A 20,319-nucleotide genomic window follows, 5' to 3' on the forward strand; every position below is an offset into this window, starting at 1 on the left:
GGAAGAGGAGTACAAACAAACAGCAGAGAAAGGCCAATAAACTTCATCATCAGGGTACCAAGTTCGAACAAGAGACACTTATTTGAGTGGAGGAGACACATGTCAGGGTACCAAGGGTACCAGGGTACCAAGTTCGAACAAGAGACACTTATTTGAGTGGAGGAAACACATGTCTTTAAAAAAATAAATAAAACAAGAAACTTAAGGGACCTGCAGAGTTGTAAAAACAGTGGTGGTGAGTTACTGGGGACTAGTTTATATGCTGTCCTTGTATAAATATTTCATATAACAAATACAGGCAGTGATAGAACTACATGATAAAATATTCATGGGCTCATACAGAGGTATATCTACAGCGAGTTCTGACTGCTTGGAATGACAAGTTCTAGTTGCTGTTGAAGGATGCAGTGTCCTTTGTGGCCACTAGGGGCCAGTGTGCTGGGCACGCATAGTTCAGGCAAGTAGGTAAATGTCTGCAAATTCCTGATGTAGAAACACACACACACACACACACACACGCGCACAGTGATACTCGTACACAAAAACAGAAATATGGCTGCAATGCGTACACAGAGGAAGCGAGTGAGCTGGCAACACACTCCCTTTAAGCTGCCAGAGTGACAAGTTGGGCGGGGGTTGTGTGTGTGTGTGTGTGTGTGTGTGTGTGTGTGTGTGAGAGAGTGTGTGTGAGTGAGAGCCGGCCGCCACAGGAAGGAAATGCCAGCATGTGGCTGCTTTATTATTATGTTTCAGATGTTGTGCTTCACGCCGCGAGATCCTCACAGATGAGCACCGCAGGCCCTGTTTGGTCTATTCTGGTGCCGCCGTGGACGCCTCTTCTCCGGTGCCAGGGGGAAACACAACAAACACACACAACAAACAAACACACACAGCAAACGCGTAGCGCTTTCATCCCAAACGAAGCCTGTTTGTTTGTTGTCATTGTGCTCAGTGCTGTTGTGTGACTGTGAGGAGCCTTGTTTAAAAAATCAATAAAGAATGAAAACAGTAAATAGCCGTCAAACAGCGAGCTTTGATTCTTGACATCATAGCAAACCAGGCATTTAAGTGATCCACTTATTCCTTTTATAATTCTTTTTTTTTATGCTTTAGATATACTTCCAAGTCTTGAATTTGCACCAGAACTGGATATGGTTTCAATATAACAAACTTGTTTTGTGTCAGGCTGCCAGCAGGTTCCACTCCGAGAACAAAACACACAACCTGAGCACCTCAGGTTACAGCTGCGGCTCTCGAGCACTTTGTTCAGCAGCTGGATGCAGCGACACAAGGCATCAGGGATCACTGCCACACCACAAGGTACCGTACAAAACAAACCTCACGTGACACTCGGAACCAGAGGCAGAGTATGCCATCTGCATGGCATCGATGCCAGTCTTAGTGACAGCTGGTAAACAGAAGAAAAGAGCGGCGGGTCCTCCCCTCAACTCATGAGAATCATGTTGACGGGTTTGTGCGAATGGTGACGTTTACCCACATGTTGCTGTAAATCAGGTAAAGGGAGCTGCAGTACCTTTCAGTGCTAAATGCTAAATGCTAACTGATCTCCAAGCTACACGGCATCTACAGTAGCTTGTAAAATAACACAGCTGTAAATGGACTGGGGCACATTTGGAAGGAACTAGAGAATTAAGAGAGAAATGAAGGTCACTCTCATGGAGAAACAATTTGAAGTAATTGACTAAAAGGCTGTTGTGCTGCTATGATACGTACAGTTACACACAGTTAGTCATGCCAGAGCCAACCTGCAGTGAATTTCCACCATGAAATGTGTTATGTGCATGTTTCCGACCCAAAAGGTTGGAGGCTGTGAGGAGGAATTTATCCCACATGTTTGCTAGTTGCACCACTTGGCCTTTTCAACAAGGCCAGACAAACCTGCTGGGTATGAGTATGAGTGGATGAGAACTCGAGTCAATGTCCTTGCCTTCTAACAGCATTCAAAGCAACACAATGTTGCTATTTTACCTCCAAATATTATCTTCAAACTCATTGTGGTGCTACACTGACCTATAACTGACTTATAACTTGGAGAATGAAGTGTCTGACATTGCCAATGCACACCCAGAATACTTCATATTGTACTCTGCAACATAGTTGATCAGACAGGATCATGCCCCTCTGCATTGTTTTTAGCGCTAAAATGCCATTGAATACTGACTTTAAGTACATGCTGTTGTGGATTTTGAAGTGGGAACTCTTTTGAGGAATGTGTATTTTTGGTGCTTTCCAATCCACAGCTTTCAAATTCCATGACAGGCAGATTTACTGTGGCACCGTACATAAATATGCCAGCAATTACAACTCTTTCTTTGGTAGTGAATCATCCCAGAACATACACGCACAGCTGCCACAAATCTCTATGATTACATGTGAATTCTTATATTGACGAGCTTAGTGAACTTACTCTTTCTCTGGCCTCCCACGACGCACTTCTTTGCGGTGTCGATGCAGGGCATGGAGGCGCAGTTCTCCAGCCGGCCACCGTGGCCGCAGGTGCACACGTCGTAGCAGCCCAGCCCGCCACTCTGAGCTGGGACCTGGATACGTGTGTCCATGTGCACCAGGAACTCAGAGGCTTCACCCAGTTTACAGCCTGTGGTACAAACACACACACACACACACACACACACACACACACACACACACACAGACACACAAGCAAGCACACATGCACACAACACACAGACGGACATGAAGGCACAGAAACACGCCACACAAGTTGTCTTTCTAGTAGGCCTACTGTCAAAAATGGAAAGGAGTATTTGTTTCCCTGGATCTCTGTGTTCTCTTTTGTAACTCCGTGATGACAGAGCATCCCAATAACCTGAGCCGAGAGCAGTAATGGCTTGCTAAATCAAACCATTTCATCATCCACACAGTACACAATGCTTTCCAATTCACATCATAGCTGGAAATTGCTAGTCACATTACACTAGAGAGAGGAGGTCTTTTTATTATTTCCCACGAACAAGTGCTCTCAAACAGCCTGACATAATGCACATGAACACAGACAGAGAGGCAGACACACACACACACACACACACACACACACACACACACACACACACACACACACACACACACACACACACACACACACACACACACACACACACACACACACACACACAGACACACACACACACACACACACACACAGACCCACAGACACACAAACCCACAGACACACCCACAGGCAAACACACACACACACACACACACACACACACACACACACACACCTACTGTACAGTACACCCACAAACACACACACATACCTACAGTACACACACACACACACACACACACACACACACACACACACACACACACACACACACACACACACACACACACAGACACACACACACACACACACACACAGACCCACAGACACACAAACCCACAGACACACCCACAGGCAAACACACACACACACACACACACACACACACACACACACACCTACTGTACAGTACACCCACAAACACACACACATACCTACAGTACACACACACACACACACACACACACACACACACACACACACACACACACACACACACACACACACACACACACACACACACACACACACACACACACACACACACACACACACACACACACACACACACACACACACACACACACAGAAATGTGTTACCTTGCACACAAAGGTAGGGCAGGCAGTCCTGGCCAGCATGGCAGCCCTTGCGGTTGACCTCGCACAGGTGGTTGCTAGGACATGGGTTGGGATTGCAGGGGTGGATGACTTCTTCAATGACGTTGCCAAGGGAACTTGGCTCTGGAATAAACAATGAAACATCTCTTTTGACATACCTTCACAACCAGCAGTAAATATGGCAGTTTTCTAACATGTTTCTGAGTACATATTCTGTATAATATCAGTTGATTGGGATAAAAATGAATTAGTTATTGTAAATCTACTGTTGTTTTTACATGTTGTTGCATTCCATGTTGAAATACTACTAACTACTAGGAGTATCATGGAGCACACAGCCAATGCTCTATACAACAGCCACAGTATGCACATAGTCACTGTAGTACATACTCAGGTATCTCTTTAGAGGAATGCAGCGTTCAGGGTCATCGGTTGGTGACAAAAGGTCACAGATGCGTTCAGGAGTCTGTCCTTCCCGGAAGCGCATCCGGTCACCACACTGGGTCAGAATGTCCACGCAGTCCGATCTGATGGGCAGAGAGAGAGAGAGAGAGAGAGAGAGAGAGAGAGAGAGAGAGAGATATGACAAAAAGAATTGTTATCACAGATATATGGTCCTAGTCTATAGCTAGTTAACAGAAACACATGCATCATTATAGCAGCATACAGTATGTGTTGCATATATATCATAACTCTACTCATTTTTTAACAGCTCTATTGAACATTTTTGGTGAGCATGTTCACTCACATTGTTAAGAAGAAACTGTATCAATGTAATTAGATTTGAAAATAAAAAAAACAAGGAATAAATAATAAAATAATAGGCCTAATTCCCCAACTATCTGAAATCATTAGGATCATTAGAATAAGCCCTAGTCTTCTAAGGCCGTCAGCAGCATGAGATATGTCAGGAGATACGTCAGTACGCTGTTGATGATTGTTTTCTGTGGTTTGAATTTTTTAGTGAAAAATATCCCCAAAAAGAGGGATGACCAACATCTGTGTGTGCTTACACAGAAGATCTGGCCCCGTCCTCTGGGTCAGCCAAGGCTGATCACTCACACAGGAACAGAACAGACAGTCCACCAACCAGTTCCATCCATGCTGGTCTGTTTACTGCACTGCAGAGCAGACACCACAAGCCTAGCGACGGGCCTGAGACCCAGACAGGCATATAGCGCTGCTTCCTTATGTCTTCCGGCCAGACAGACGGGAGGGAGGGGGATGAAAAGCCAAACTTCCTGCTGTCTGTGGCATACATCAGGAGGAGCCCCCGGGAGAGCTGTCCACATCCAACTGGCCCCAGATCAGCGCAGAGACCGGTGGGTGCCTTGGCTCTCCGCCTTGTAATGTCACCAGCCCCTATACTGTCATGCTGCATTGTTTTCAAGTGCCGCAGGTCCCATATGTGGAATTCTCCGAGAGCTCTGGTGAAGCGGTGCTGCATCCCTGGGTGCAATTTCCTGATCTCCAGGCGGCCTTTGTCTGCGTGTACCCACACTGACGACAAGTATGCACCCTGATTTGTTTGCCTGACCACAACGTGCGATTGAAACAACAGTAATAATGCCAGCCATCCGTGGAGAATCGCACTCCGTCTTTCCGTGATCCCTCGTGTGATCGCTCAAAATCCCCTGACAGATCCGCTCGAAGGCTGCATTAACCAATCCCTCAGTGTCACATTCCTTCAATGCAGGACTCACGCTATCCTCAACAAAACAAGATGAGGACAATACCAAGACATGCGTGCTGGATAAGTGATTGGAAGATGGGAACAAGTGTGGACATCAATTTTTTCAATTTTGCTTGTCATATTTTTTTTTTGTGAGTGTGTATGTATGAGTGCTTATGTGCATGATGGTATGGAAAAATGTGCAGTATGACAGTGTGTATTTGTGCGTGTGTGTGTGTGTGTGTGTGTGTGTGTGTGTGTGTGTGTGTGTGTGTGTGTGTGTTTGTGTGTGTGTGTGTGTGTGTGTGTATGAGTGTGCATGTGCATTCATGTACATGTAAGCACTTGTGAATGTGCTATGTGTGTGTGTTTACGTGTGAGTGTGAGTGTACTATGTGTGAGTGTGTGTGTGTATATGCGTGTGAGTGTACGTGCGAGCATTTGTGAGTGTGCTATGTGTGTGTGTGCATGTGTGTGTGTACGCACTTGCATCTGTGGTAGTGAATGGACGTGTGAGTGTGAGAGTGAAAGTCACTGTTCCCAATCACTCGCTGACTTTTATCTGTGCCTGTCAAAGCTAATCAGAAATCCAAGAACAGAGGCAAGATCCTGACAACCTCCTGGAACACTGCGTGAGTATTCTCTAATCCCACAGCCTACATGGCAAAACCACAGAACAAGTGTGTGTGTCTTTGTGTGTGTGTGTGTGTGTGTGAGTGTGAGTGTGAGTGTGAGTGTGAGTGTGTGTGCGTGTGCGTGTGCGTGTGCGTGTGCGTGTGCGTGTGTCTGTGTCTGTGTCTGTGTTTGTGTGTATGTCTGTCTCTGTGTGTGTGTGTGTGTGTGTGTGTATGAATATATGTGAGAACAAGTGTCTATTTGCATGTCTCGGTGAGAGCATGTGCGTGCCAAAGAGGAGCTTTCCATTTTCAGGTGTCTCCTGAGTGCTTTTTCAAATACTGTAAACACCACGGCTAACAAAAGTGAACAAAACCATCTCTGTGACACTTCCGTGCTGCCTGTGAATGGCCATGTCAGATGGATCATCATCCCCCTATGTGACAACCCAAACAAAACCATCACAAGGAGAGAGGGCTGCTTACTGACACATACCCAATCACCACTCCTTCTTCGTGTGCAATTTTGAGGACTTGAGAAAATAAACAAGAATGGCTGCAGCTTCCGGGAGGCATGCTTTGAAGAGATTTGGATCTCTCTAAGTGCATGTTTTTGTTCGAGTTAGACCAGCTTTGATGGTCGGTAATGACGACCGCAGGTTCGTGAGTCATGCCCAAAGAAAAACACAAAACCCTGTTGCATGTTGGGGCAGAGCCAAGGGACTGGATGTCTCCACATATGTGACTCAAAACACTGACAGGCAGGGGGGACATCTCCTTCAAAACACACTTTGTTAATAGTAGTTTTGCATTGCATGTATTCTGGCATACATATGAGGCTCCTCAACCAAAATACAAACTAATGCGCAACATAAAATGTAATGAATCATTTCCCAGAATGGGTCCATAACTAAATCTCCATGTGGGTCAATATAGGTCATCTGAACTCATCCATACCAGACGAGAGCCAGATCAAATCTGGGATGGATCAGGTTCAGAAGACAAAAAGGAGAGGAAGGTGCAAAACACTGTGAGTCCAAAAAAAAAATAATCAATATCTTTTTATAATCTAAAAGGGCAGCGTTTCAGTCCCCCAGGATCTTCTTCAGGCCTGATCTGGAGTCAGGCGCTCTCAGCAGTGTGGTGCCTCACCTGCAGATGATGCTGCCACGGGACTTGCTGTAGCAGGGCTTGATCTGCAGGGCGCACGCCACGGCCTTCCACATGTCCGGCCGGCACTTCCTGATGTCCAGCACGGGGATGTTCATGAAGGGCATCTTGATGGTGCCGTTGGACCACAGCTTGATGTCGTTCATGGCACCCTGGTCTGACTGGACGTTGCAGCTGCGGAACAGCTCAGTAGGCCTGTGGTGTGACAACAAACAATTGCGTGTTATGCGTACATAAACTTGTATCAAATTCATTATACTTATTCAATTTCAATACATGTATTTTTTGCTTTTACAGTAATGTACTGTTATTTTTTATTAATGATGACAAGAGAATGAGAAAAAAACTAATCAAATTAAGATGGGGCCAAAGCGCCATATTTTTGATCATGCATAAATATGTACAATTCCCAGCAAAAATGAAAAAGCCAGAGCTTTTCCAAAACAAAACATGAACAAATCCATGCTGCTGTTTGTCTATTTACATCAGTCCAAATATAAACATCTGCAGATGCGATCACAAAATGTTTCAATGTGTTTGAAATACTCTACAAGCCAATCACAGGATAGAACATGCCGGAGATGCCCTTCATACAAACACTGTTCACCATAATATCTAATTACACAAGTCTTGCTTTTGAAAGGCCATGAGGAGGCCTGGGGCCACAGCATAACACAAATAAAACAGGACTAAAAGTATTTTTTCTTTGACACAGACGAAGAAAATAGCACACAGATCCACAACAAGAGGTTTTCTCTTTCTTGCAAAGCTGTAATTGAAAACATCTTTTTTCCCCTGCCCTCCACATCTGAAAGTCTGGAGCAGAGTGGGGCTCATGTCACATCCCAGACGCTCGCTGTGGACAAACACATAAACACGCTGCAGAAAAACCGACCGGTGCCTTCGTGCGCTGAGGCTGAGCGGGCTTCCACCGGAAACCCAGGGGGCGGAGCGGAGAGGATGGTGGGGGGTAACGATCCATGAGAGGAAGTGCCTTTCATCTGGCTCCAGTGAGAGAGTGTTCAGGGTACAGTGCAGGGAGAGCGGGGGGACGAGTGGCGGACTGCTGGGGCTGGGGGTAATGGCGGGGGGCTCTGGGGCTGGGAGTTTATGGATGCAGTCTTGCAGGCTCTTGCTCTGTGAGAAGTTGGATTGTTTGTAATGCAAAACAAAAAAAACACCGGATGGATAATCACAATCCTCGCTGTCGCCATTTTTCCTTTCCTTCACCTTCACTTAATTAAAGCAGTCAAAAGAACTGGACTTATAACTAGATTCTAATTCCAAACAAAAGTTCTAGGTTCAAAATCCTGGACTCTGTAGTAGCCTTGAAACACAATGGACTTGGCAAGACCATTATCCGCACTGTGGGTATATTTAGATAGCGTGCCAAAAAATGAGAAATGGCAATATTACCATCAAGTCAATTCCAAGTCAATATGACATGCACTTGTGGAAATGCTTTTTGGCAGGCTACAGAGAGAAGCCGTAAACTGAAAGTTTGAGACAAATCAGCATGTCTTCCTATAGATGACTCCATCTCACTACTCACTGCAGGGCGAGGAAATGGAGACTTGCTCCCCTCCACCCTCAAATGGAGGTCCATTCCCAGGCATTGGAGTTGACATATGGGGAGTTTAGGGGTGGTAGTGGTGGCGGTGGGGGGCTTCAGAGAGGTTTATTTCTTTACCCCTGGGTACCAGTGTGGACGGGTTAGCGGTACTTCCTGCTGGGTTTTGAGCCGAGGTGGGTACACAACTCTCCAGGTGGGCCTACAATCCGACGTACTCCTAGGCCCCTCCCCCCCCAGGCGACTGTTTGCATCCGAGCCGCCGAGTGGCCGGGTCCAAGAACCCTGCGGCGCTGGACGCAACAGCTTTTGAAATCGGCGGGGGAGCCAGACCGGCTCTGACATCCCCGGGAGTCCTTCAAAGAGAGCGCGGGGCCCAGTGTTTGTTTGCATGACCTCCGGGGTCCAGGCCGGCGTGGAGGAGGCAGCCATGCCACCATCTAAAGCAGGACTCTCCCCCCCCCTACTCCTCCTCCCTTCTGCCTCCCCTCCACCCCTCCTCCCCTAACCAAAGTAATGCATGGGATAGTTGGGATGGTGTCCAGTTTCTCCACACAGAGCAGTTTGGGGAAAAGCCATTTACAGAAATCAAACTCATGCGAGGTTTAGCTACCAGAAGTTTGGTCATGCAGCGTGTACTCTCTATCACAGCAATAATCATTACCTAAGGCTATAGGGTCAGAGTATCCACACTGCAGTGGGCACATAAAGAATTCAACAGGCTAGCATGTCATGTATACTTTAAGAGCTATAGGCTACATGCTGCAGAATGCACACAGAATAGAGTTCTGCCAGACTGCAGCTGAGGTGCATCAGGTCACTCGATCTCTAGGCTGGAGAAGGGTACAGGAACATTTGGGCCAGAGTCAGCAATTGTACCACTGCCCCGGTGACTAGAAAACATGGTAGATTTTCCACAGCTACAAAATACTAGATGAATCATTATAAAAGAAAGTACAGGGATAGTATATGAATTGGTTGGTTTAATTACATACACTGAATCCATTAAATGTTGCAACATTTACATTGCTGCTAACAGTTACACCTACCCTTCCAGCAAATGCCTGTAATGCATACTAAGTTTGGGCTGCATTTGTCCCTAATCTTACACAGTTCCACTTCTGGCTGAACCCCTATGCTTATAGCATTGCTAGGAACTGTGATACCAGAGGATTAGCAAAAGCAACATTGTGTTACTGACAGGACACCATTTGCAGTACAAAATAATTGTTTTTCCAACCAGCAGGAGGTAGATGGTACAAACGAGTGTAATGAACTTCAAATACCCTGATGTGAACAAAGCGAGGTTTAAATCCGAGGCTCTGACCACATCGACCAGACTGCTCCCCTGGTAGTCCGTTTTTTTTTTCATCTTCCCCCTGGAAACATTGTCACCACTCCTCAGTTCCCACAAAAGCAAATAGTGGTTTATTTAATGGCGGTTTGGCTCTGCAGGGTAAAAGATTGGTGAATCGTGTTGTGTTTCCTACCCGCGCTTTGATTGCGGTTGGTGTGGGTCTGGTGTCCCACCCCGCTCGGACGTAGCGGAAACCTGTCACTGAGGTCAACAGCCATTTGTGCGTGACGAGATGACACTGCTGCCAAACGCGCCGCATCAATCTACATGCATTTCATGCACTTTCACTTGCGGTTGCTTCAACAATCAAGCCTCATCAACCAGCCAACAGCCACTGACTACCAAGGCCCCCAAAGTCAACAGCTCATTGTACTCGACAGAGACCCTCTCTCTTAAGAGGTTCAATTAATGGTCAAATCGCATCAGCCCTAAAAACCTGAACGAGACTTTTCATTATCCCACCATGTATTGACTGAGCAATACACACACACACACACACACACACACACACACACACACACACACACACACACACACACACACACACAAAACGTACTCTTGTAAAGCAACCGTGTCAGTCATGCCAGTGGTTGAATCTCATTCCGATTCCTACCCTCAGGGCCTTGCAAAGGCTTCTGGGAACCCCATCGCACAAACAAAAGCCCCGATGAGAAGAGGCCTGTGGTGGAGCTGTGGCTCTTTGGCCTCACTTTAACACTCAGAGAGCAATAAATCACACAGGCCTGTCGGGACAGCTCATATTTACACTGGCCATGAAGGAGCTGATACTAAATGCAAGTATGTGTTGAGAGGTGCTTTAGCAATTGGTATCTACAGTCCAAGCATCACATTAAAGTATTCTTCCACAAGCTATAATTTGGGAGTTTTGAAATTGCATGCCATCTCCCAAAAATATATTTTTTTGTTCAGAATCAGTTAAGACAAAACAGCAATAGAACTAACAATGAACAATTCTGCACCAACTGCCCTATCACCATAGATACTTCAATAGGCCCCATAGAAAGCTTCATAGGTGGCAACTACCAATGGAAAACCTCATACATAGACTTCTAACATCAATCTCATTATTATTACCATTCCATCTTGCTTTTACAAGACTTTGCATGCTATGAGCAATTATGAACGTAAATGGTGAAAACAGTCATTGGTAAGTTGGTCACTTTTGACTTATTGACAAAACACAACTTTAAAAGTCAACTTCCTGTTGGTGTGTTTACCTGCCAGGTGTGTTACCTATTGCAGTTAGTAGGCCAGGTGTGTTACCTGTTGTTGAAGTTGGTGCAGTAGACCAAGTCGTTGCAACCGAGCTGGCAGGGCTCTCTGACGTCAGCGAGGCAGGTGACGAGGTCAGTCTCTACGGGGTTGTACTCGCACACCTGGTCGAACTCCTGCCACGTCTGCGTGCCCCAGTTGGTGCTGATCTCCTGACACTTGTCCCTATGGTCACATAAAGGTCAAAGGTCACATATCCACACTGACCAAATAAGCACAAACACACAGTGACAATAAAGAAAGGGACAGTCAACACCATGGTCATCGTTCCTATGAATGAATGGCCTACACACATCAAGGTTAGTAAATAGTAACCCAGAGGCAAGGCCCATCATACACACACTGAAACAACCAGAACATTCTCACAATCACATGCAGAAATCATTCGGAATACCAGCTATCAAATATACTAGCATATACATGCAACCTAGATGAAGGTCTGTTTTGTCTAGACCAACAAGTTCAGGTCTTGAGTTAAGTTGTCATCCTGTGACATCCTTACTCACTGACATCTTCTTAATATGTTCAGGTCCCAGTAAACTTAACACAAGTTAAGAGAGGGGAACAAACTGACATGAAGCCGCAGTGCAGCTGTAGAGTCAGTGTCCCCTACATGACCAGGCTCAGTGCCCACAGCGACCCATGTTCATGTCTGGCCAGAGGTCATTTCCCGAACCCACTCCCCTCCCTCATTTCCTGTCCTCTCCTAACTATCCAGTCAATGAAAGGCTAAAAATGGGGCGGGCTTTCTACAATGACACACAGAAGAGGACAGCTGGCACTGCACCCACCACAACCAATGGCTGCCCTGATGTGGTTAGTGTAAAACTACATGGATGTGTGTACCCTTTGAAACTGAGTAAACAACTGCATTTAAAACAAATCGAAAGCTAACTGAGAGTGTGCAAACGTTCTGATGTCAGCCAGGGGTCAAACCCAACCAGAGAGTCAGAGAGTCTGCTTTTGGTGTCTTCAACTACAAACAAACAATTTCTCCTCAGGGTTTGTACAATTATTGCGTCAGTGACCTTAATTCTGACATCAAGACGAGTTTGTTTGTATCTACGTGAACTGTGTGAACGCGTTTGCTGTGGCGGACCTGCACAGTGAGGTATTGGCTTTGGAGCAGCAGTGGAGCTTGGCCCAGTCGATCTTCTGTGGGTGGGGGTCGGGCTCGCGGGGCGGGGGGTTGGCGTTGCCCAGGAAACACTGCCAGAGCGGGTCCTGGGGGAGGGGCTCGCTGCCGCACTCCTTGATGAGGCCCTCCATGATCTCGTGCTCCGTCTTCATGGTGCGCAGGATGTGCTTGCACGACGATACGCAGTGGGCCTCCTCCGCACGGTCACAGCAGTAGAGACCTGCAGCAGCGGCACAGGTGAGCACAGGTGAGACACAGAGACAGACACACGCCTGTAGCACATGAGAGGACAGGTGAGAGCAGGTTAAGACACCCAGGTGAGGACAGGTGAAACACAGACAGTCATTAACATTAGGGGACAGGTGCACAGGCCTGCACCACAGGTATGGACAGGAGATGAAAGGTAAGACACATACTGTACACTCATCAACAGGTACATACAGGTAAACAGGCCAGTAAGTACAGGAGCACATGGGATACATTTACATTCACATGCAGCTGGAAAATGAGGTGATGTCTGGAGTGGAACAGTACATACACACAGGACAATTGGAAATAAAAATAAAAATGAAAAAAAAAAAGAAAAGATTTTGTGTCACTTTGGATGAAAGCATCTTCTAAGTACCAGTCAACTTAACTTCTTAACTTTATCAAGGGGCCCAAAAGCTCTCATTTTGTGTTTTTATTGTCTTACACTTGTATGTTTCTAACGAGTTCTTACATTTCATTATCCAGCGACAGTTAGACTACAGTTCACTTTTAATGTTTTGTGATTAACTTAGACTGTGTGTGATGAACTAGGCCCTTAATTGGCTGTGATGGGTGATTAGTGTCAACAGCATGTGACAAATGAGGCTCTTGATTGGCTGTGAGGGGTGGCACTCACTGTCGATGGGGGTCTTGTTGGGGTAGGACTTGGTGTAGTTGCTGACGCAGCTGATGAGCTGAGGGCTGACCGTCTGGCAGTAGTCCTCCACCGCCTTGATCTGCGACGCGCTGGGGGACGCGTCCGTACGGAAGATGGCCTGGCAGTACTCGCGGCAGTTGGTGTGTCTGCCCGCATAGCTACAGCACAGTGAGCCCACTGAGGACACACACACACGCACACGCACGCACACGCACACACACACACACACACACACACACACACACACACACATACACACACACACACACAGGCACACACAAATATAAACAAACATAAACAAACATACAGACATGTAGAAAATGCATACAGTGCAGTATATATTTACAATACAAAACCGTCCAAGCTTGTCTTTTAACACAGACACAGAGCTCTGAAAACCACACTCCCTATCTACACAGCAATCCTACACCAGGAAATAAATCTGAGGCAAAAAGCAAACTTCTCTGGTTCCCTCATCGTCTCCCAGATGAGTGCAGTGCCCTCGCTCTCCCCTCTCTCCCCGTGCCTCTTTGTCCTCCTCTCTAAGCTTGGCCCAGAGGCACGAACGTGCTCGTCTGTCAAATCTGATTGGGTCCCGAGTTCACAGGAGGCGCATGACACGCTGCTGAGGGTTGTCTTCAGGCCACACTGTCTGTCCACTCTGCCCATCGCCTGCGGCGGTCAACACAAACCAGCGTTTCATGGGGCCCCGGCCCAGCCTGGCCCCGTGCAGCTCAGACACACATGAGATCATTTCCAGCTCAGACTCAGGGGGCGTGGCGGCCTCGCCTGGCAGGCACACAAACCCCGACTCGTCAGGCTGAGGTGGTGGGGGCAGGCGCGTCTGGATGACCTCTCCAGGGGTCAGAGGTCTTAGGGGTCAGAGAACTGGGGCCATTGTAAAGAGCCTGTTATTCCCATGAGGTTTTGAGGTCCAGGCTTGTGGCTGACCTCTGCATTAGCCTGCGGTTGGTTTTTTATCACCAGGCAGCTCAATGCAGCGCTAGATCATGTCTCTATGGCATCTGTGAAACTGCTTTAGTGAACTTAAAGGTTCACTGTGTAACTTCGGTATGGTCATGGGTTCAGCTCTGTGCAGGGCCATGCTAAGTCACATTCCCTCTCTGACATCTGTGTGTGTGTGTGTGTGTGTGTGTGTGTGTGTGTGTGTGTCTGTCTGTCTGTTTGTGTGTGTGTGTGTGTGTGTGTCTGTGTGCGATATGCGATATCAGCTGAGCTCAATGTCTTTCCTTCTCTCACACTCTTGACAACTCATTTGGAGGACAAACTGCGCATTCATCTGTGCATGATAACTTAAAGAACTGCTGCGTAACTGATCTGGACTTGAGTTGAGCTCAGTGTGGAGGCATATCATGTCTCTCTCTGATGTCTGACACACACATATGCACTGCAGTCATATCTCTTTCTCTCTGTCTACTGCCTATTCTCCTGAACATGTGAACTTCACCCCAGTGATAGTTGTGAAGGATCATGCAAACCTGTCATGTCTCTTTAAAGCTTTTTATCTATGGAAATGCAATAATGTAGAATAGAATTTCAAAGAGAATCTCACAACGTACTTTCATTTTTGGTGATACATTTGTATAGCGGCTTCTGCAACAGAGGAAATTGAAATAGAATTAGCACAAATAGAATTTGAAGTACAGCGAAAAAAACATAACATACAATTCTGCTCCCTCATAGATGTAAAATTATCTGTGGTGCAGGTCATATTTTATTGGTTATATTTTCAAGAATCACAGGAAAAAATGATTTCAGAAAACTGAATCTGTTTTTTTGGATATCAGAAAACTTTTTAATACTGATGATTATCAAGAAATATTCACATCTAACATCACTACAAAGTGAAACATTTAATCACAGTCCACTCTATTAAAACCCTGTCATAAGCCAGGTACTGAAGGACGCTTTTATCTTTTCTACTATAAATGTAAAGTGTTTGGGGTGGGTAGGATGATTTCGTCTCCTTCACAGAGTCCCCCCCCCACCCCCCCCCCCCCCCAACCTTGATGTCCTTGTCCTCTGACAGAGTGCAGTCCTGCACACTGCTCTCCCCACTCTTTCAGGCCAGACATATAAAAGGCTTGCGTTGGCCGTGCGTCCTGAAAAGAGGGGGAGGCCAATCTCACCGCACGTCTTGGCACTGGTGGCATCTGATCATAAAGCTCTCGAGCAGAATGGAGACAGCAGCAGCCACCAGATGAAAGGAGAAATAAGGCGGCCTCTCCAAAGCAAACATCGCAGCCCCACGGATGGCATTTGTTTGTTTGCCTGTTTGTTTGCTTTGGTTTGAAGAGGTGAGGAGGATTAAAGCTAAGAGAGTATGTGTGTGTGTGTGTGTGGGGGGGGGGGGGGGGCGGGGGGGGGCATTGAAGAGGATAGGAGTGTGCTGCTGGGGTTATTACTAACCAACTCCAATTTAAATGTTTACCTCACGCTGCTCATTCAACTTGGCTCTGTGTTGAAGGGCTCTAGAATCTGGAGTCCAATCAGGCCTCAGAAATGACTCTTCCCTCAGGGGTCCCCGTCCGCACAGGAAATGAAGTAAGATTTTGAGGAGGGAGGTGCGTCCTCCAAAGAGTCGAATAAAGACAAATAAATCTCCAACTCGCATGTCGCCTTGGAGAGATGCCGGCAAATAAATAGTGCCTTTAAAGTCGGAGATAAACAACTAAAAGCAGTGAGAGGCGAACGTTGCGAGCATGAGAGAGAGAGTCTTTGATGGATACGGCGGGAGATCATACTATGATAACCCCACGCACAGGGACAAACACAGTCAGAACGTTGGGAAAAGGTTATTGAGTTCTCTAAATGGCTTTATTTCAGTCTTCTATTGAAAGCGTTTACAGTAAAGGCTTTTTATCTAAACCCTGTGTCGCTTACATTTTTAAAAAAGACTCCTTGGATGATTTGTTCGTCCAGAAATAGAACAGAAAATAAGAGGTCAGTCTGCAACTGAAACACAAAGACTCGAGAACTGAGCCATTTTGAATCATCTTACCTCTGTGTCTTTCTTGCATACTTTTGTGATGTCATTTTTTGAAGATGCCTGCAGATAGACAGAGGGACACATGTCAATGTGTATTACCAAACATTCACACAGATGCCCCCAACACACACACACACACACACACACACACACACACACACACACACACATCACAGCAGAAATGTAGACCTTTCTGACAATCACCTTCCTGATGAGTTCGGACAAACACACACACACACACACACACACACACACACAAACACACACACACACACACATTCTGATCTTCGGCTGATCTATCAGCAGGTAGAGGTGCTCTAACAGTCCAACACTCTCACCCACTTGCTACACACTTCCTCCTTGTGCTGTCTGTGGCTTCTCTGTCAGGTCGATTAGAGCTTCTGTAGTAGGCTACTTTGTGTCTTGCAACTTGTTAACTGTTTCTCAAGTGTAAGTCATTTTCAACAAAAGACTCTTTCAAGGGACTAAATGTTAATGTTACAGTAAAAGTAAACACACATGCTTTCTCACCTGTTTACACTCGCGACGGCACTCTGGTGAGATGGCCAGCTCACAGCAGCCCAGGCCTACCCAACCCTCTGGCTTCCGAGACGTTCCTGTCCAGACACACACAGTTACAGCATTACGAGACACTGACAAGATTCATCATCTTCTTACAGCAATCGAAATATACATGCACACCTTGCATTTTGTATTTTCTAAAGTGTAAATATCACAACACATTTGTGGTAAAACAATTAAACTGCTTACAAGTATTCCCATGTTTAACCTTATCTGACAGATCAGATGCACTGAGTTTGAACTGGCAGTTTTGTACTTAAATGGGCATAGCTATGGGGAGAGGCCAAGCACCAGGCCTCTTCATCTGGACCTGATTACGCTTAGGGAGGCTGATCTGAAGCTCTCCCCAGACAGGTGCAGACAGAGAGCAGGCAGGTGGAGTTTACACCATCCATCACACACACACACACACACACAGCACTCGCCCTGCATCTTACCTGGTAATGTTGAATTGATGCAGGTCCAAAGCTCAGTCTGCAGGAAAGAGATAGATATATGGAGAGAAAGATAGAGGGGGAGAGGGGGAGACAGAGATAGAGAGCAAGAGATATAGAGACAGAGAGAGAGAGGTGGAGGAGCCACAGTGAAAGAGGGAGAGACAGAGTGGGTGAGAGAAAGAGATAGACGATGAGCAAGAGAAAAAGGAAGAGAGAGAGGGAGAGAGAGAGAAAGCCGTTAACAGAACAAAGTGATCCCGAGATAAGCTCCAACACCAACAAGTCAGGTTCATCGGCGGCAGTTTGCGGTGCAGATGAAAAGCCATTTGTGATATTCGATGACTGCTGTGGCCTCTCTCCAACGCGCAACACGCCTCGGACGATCGATAGCCACCGCTGGATTTACAGCACTCTCACTGATGTTAGATTTAGGCTCCGCTAAGCAACGGTTCAAAGCCGCCGATGCCTTTTCATTTTCATAAACTCATTTCTTCAAATCACACGTGGTAAATACAGAAGACTTTGCCTAAAAGAAAAGCTTTGATGTCGGTGCTGCATTCACAGTTGTTATTTAAAAGCCTTTGTGAAAGTCCGCAGAACTTTTTGCCAGCCGTCTTTTCCCCTTACTTTTTTTTTTTTGTCGCTGGCTGTGTATGATGTTTAAATGAGATAGATGAGTTGAGAGTCAATTATTCGTTCGCCTTATGTTGTGCCAACAGCGGTAGAACATTGGTTCTCTGAGACAGAGGCCTCATCTGGCATTGTGCGCGGGGATCCGGGAAAATGAAACCGCTCGCTTCGCTATCTCCAGAGGTGGTGAAAACGTTGCGGAAAGGTTCCAGAGTTCAAGTCAATATAACTCGGCCTTAATTAAAAATGTATTACCAATATATGAATGCGGTGAGGACAATAACGGGCGTTGCTGAGCGCGCTGGGGCCTTGTGGTTGCATCTCTGTGGATTAATAAGGCAAACACGCCGGCTGGGCCGCGGCCGTGGGAGCGGGTGACGCACACAGCGCTGCGGAGAGGCGGGAGTGTGTGTTCTACCAAAGCCTTCCAGCTCAGAGCGGATCATCCACCAAAGTCAACCAGGGCCGGTGTGAGGCCAGTGGCGGACGTCACGGCAACCTGCCCGCGCGCCCGCCGACATGGGAACAGAGGAGCCGCCGCCGTCACACATCATCATCCTCATCATCATCATCATCATCATCATCATCAGTGAAGGGCACAGTTACTATTCCAAAGAGCAATTCAGCACAACAGACAAAAACACAAACACATTGTCTCACTCCTCCCCACCTCCCCATTCCCAAACACACACACACACACATACAATAGACACACACACACACACACACACACACACAATCACACAATTCAGCCCAACAGAACACAGCCGCTTTAGTGTGAACGCCAAAGTACCACCCGTCAGACAGCCTCAGATCACCGACCAACACAGACACAGCTCATAACTGGATCATCATCATCATCATTATCATCATCTATGATCACAGTCAACACAAAAAAATGAAGCACACCAGTCAAGACAGGAGAAAATAAGACGCGAGTGTTTCCAGTGAGAGACGGTGCTGTGACTGCCAAACCACCACACCTCGCACACACACTCGCCCACTGAGAAGCAGCCAGGACGTCACTTACAGTGAATCAAGTCTGACAGCATCATGCAAAGATATTTGCAACAACAACAAAAATCCACTGAAGTCCACTGAAATAAATAAGTGTGTTTTGCATCCCAAAACCAACTGAGCCCATCTCATTTTGCACTATAAAGAGAATCCAAACATCCATCAGAATACACTTGAGAGCATCGACATGTGACACAGACGCCTATCAAAGTCAAGGAGTTGTTTCATCTCGCCATTTACTGTAAAGAGATTCCAAAAATTCCAGCAGGATACATTTGAGTACATTAGCGTGCGACACGTGCCCCGCTAGCGTAGCTCTTCATCTGGATGAGCTAATTAGAGGAATATCTCGAGAGGCCAGGGGATTTGCCGCCCGTAGTTTGTAATTATGGTTGTGGGTGGAGAATAGGAGTGCCCGTTTCCTGTGCATATGCTTTGATACGGTTTGACTTTGTCAGGTGAAACACTTCCTCTGTGTGTGTGTGTGTGTGTGTGTGTGTGTGTGTGTGTCTGTGTTTGTGTGCAGGGTAGTGGGCAGTGTTTGTACGTATCCAACCAAAAAGTAGTGTTTGAACTTACCATATGGTCGGGGCAGTAACTTGGCAGTCGTTGTAGAAAGTGTTTCAGACGTGATTCGCTTCTGATGGTTGTGAGCTGAAAGACAAAGCGAGAGTTGTGTGTTGTGTGTTAGCGTGTATACAGGCATTATAAATACGGGTGTTATTGGGAAACCGTTCTCATGTGTGGTAAATGGTTTCAAAAGTTGTCTGCATGGCAAAGGAAAAAGAAAACCAGCATGACTTAGAAGGGTTAGCCATTTTTATTTTTTTAGACATATTCTCACAGACTTCTGAAGCAGCAGACTGTTGTTGATGACAGTATGAAACAAAGTTAGGAGCGATTTCATGGGATCTGCTCTACAAACACACACACACACACACACACACACACACACACACACACACACACACACACAGACACACACACACACACACACACACACGCACATACAAATAGCAGAGGCACAGTAGTGCTGCTTATGATGTCCAAACAGACTCAACTTCATAGGGACGATAAGGACATCAGACTGCATCAGACTCACTGGCCCAAATAAGCCACAGATGAAAAAAACTCTATTCTGCTTTTTAACTCTTTCATTTGGAGACACAGCGGCTCTACAGTGCCTCTCTCTACTATACCCCAATGCTCTGTC

The 20,319-nt window shown here is 46.4% G+C and overlaps 1 protein-coding gene across 1 annotated transcript in view; it reads right to left on the minus strand.

The window, feature by feature from the left end:
* The window catches only part of reck (reversion-inducing-cysteine-rich protein with kazal motifs), a 56,088-nt gene that overhangs the window by 16,981 nt on the left and 18,788 nt on the right, over positions 1 to 20,319 (minus strand). The window contains exons 3-14 of the mRNA XM_062521206.1: positions 19,686 to 19,760; positions 17,460 to 17,496; positions 16,972 to 17,057; positions 16,453 to 16,500; positions 15,011 to 15,044; positions 13,410 to 13,607; positions 12,485 to 12,743; positions 11,377 to 11,550; positions 7,148 to 7,360; positions 4,100 to 4,236; positions 3,692 to 3,832; positions 2,429 to 2,617 (exon numbers count right to left, since the gene is read on the minus strand). Of these exons, the coding sequence (XP_062377190.1) occupies positions 2,429 to 2,617; positions 3,692 to 3,832; positions 4,100 to 4,236; positions 7,148 to 7,360; positions 11,377 to 11,550; positions 12,485 to 12,743; positions 13,410 to 13,607; positions 15,011 to 15,044; positions 16,453 to 16,500; positions 16,972 to 17,057; positions 17,460 to 17,496; positions 19,686 to 19,760 (1,591 nt within the window). The remainder of the gene's footprint in view (positions 1 to 2,428; positions 2,618 to 3,691; positions 3,833 to 4,099; positions 4,237 to 7,147; positions 7,361 to 11,376; positions 11,551 to 12,484; positions 12,744 to 13,409; positions 13,608 to 15,010; positions 15,045 to 16,452; positions 16,501 to 16,971; positions 17,058 to 17,459; positions 17,497 to 19,685; positions 19,761 to 20,319) is intronic.

Source organism: Sardina pilchardus, chromosome 19, assembly GCF_963854185.1.
Source record: "Sardina pilchardus chromosome 19, fSarPil1.1, whole genome shotgun sequence".
Lineage (NCBI taxonomy): Eukaryota > Metazoa > Chordata > Actinopteri > Clupeiformes > Clupeidae > Sardina > Sardina pilchardus.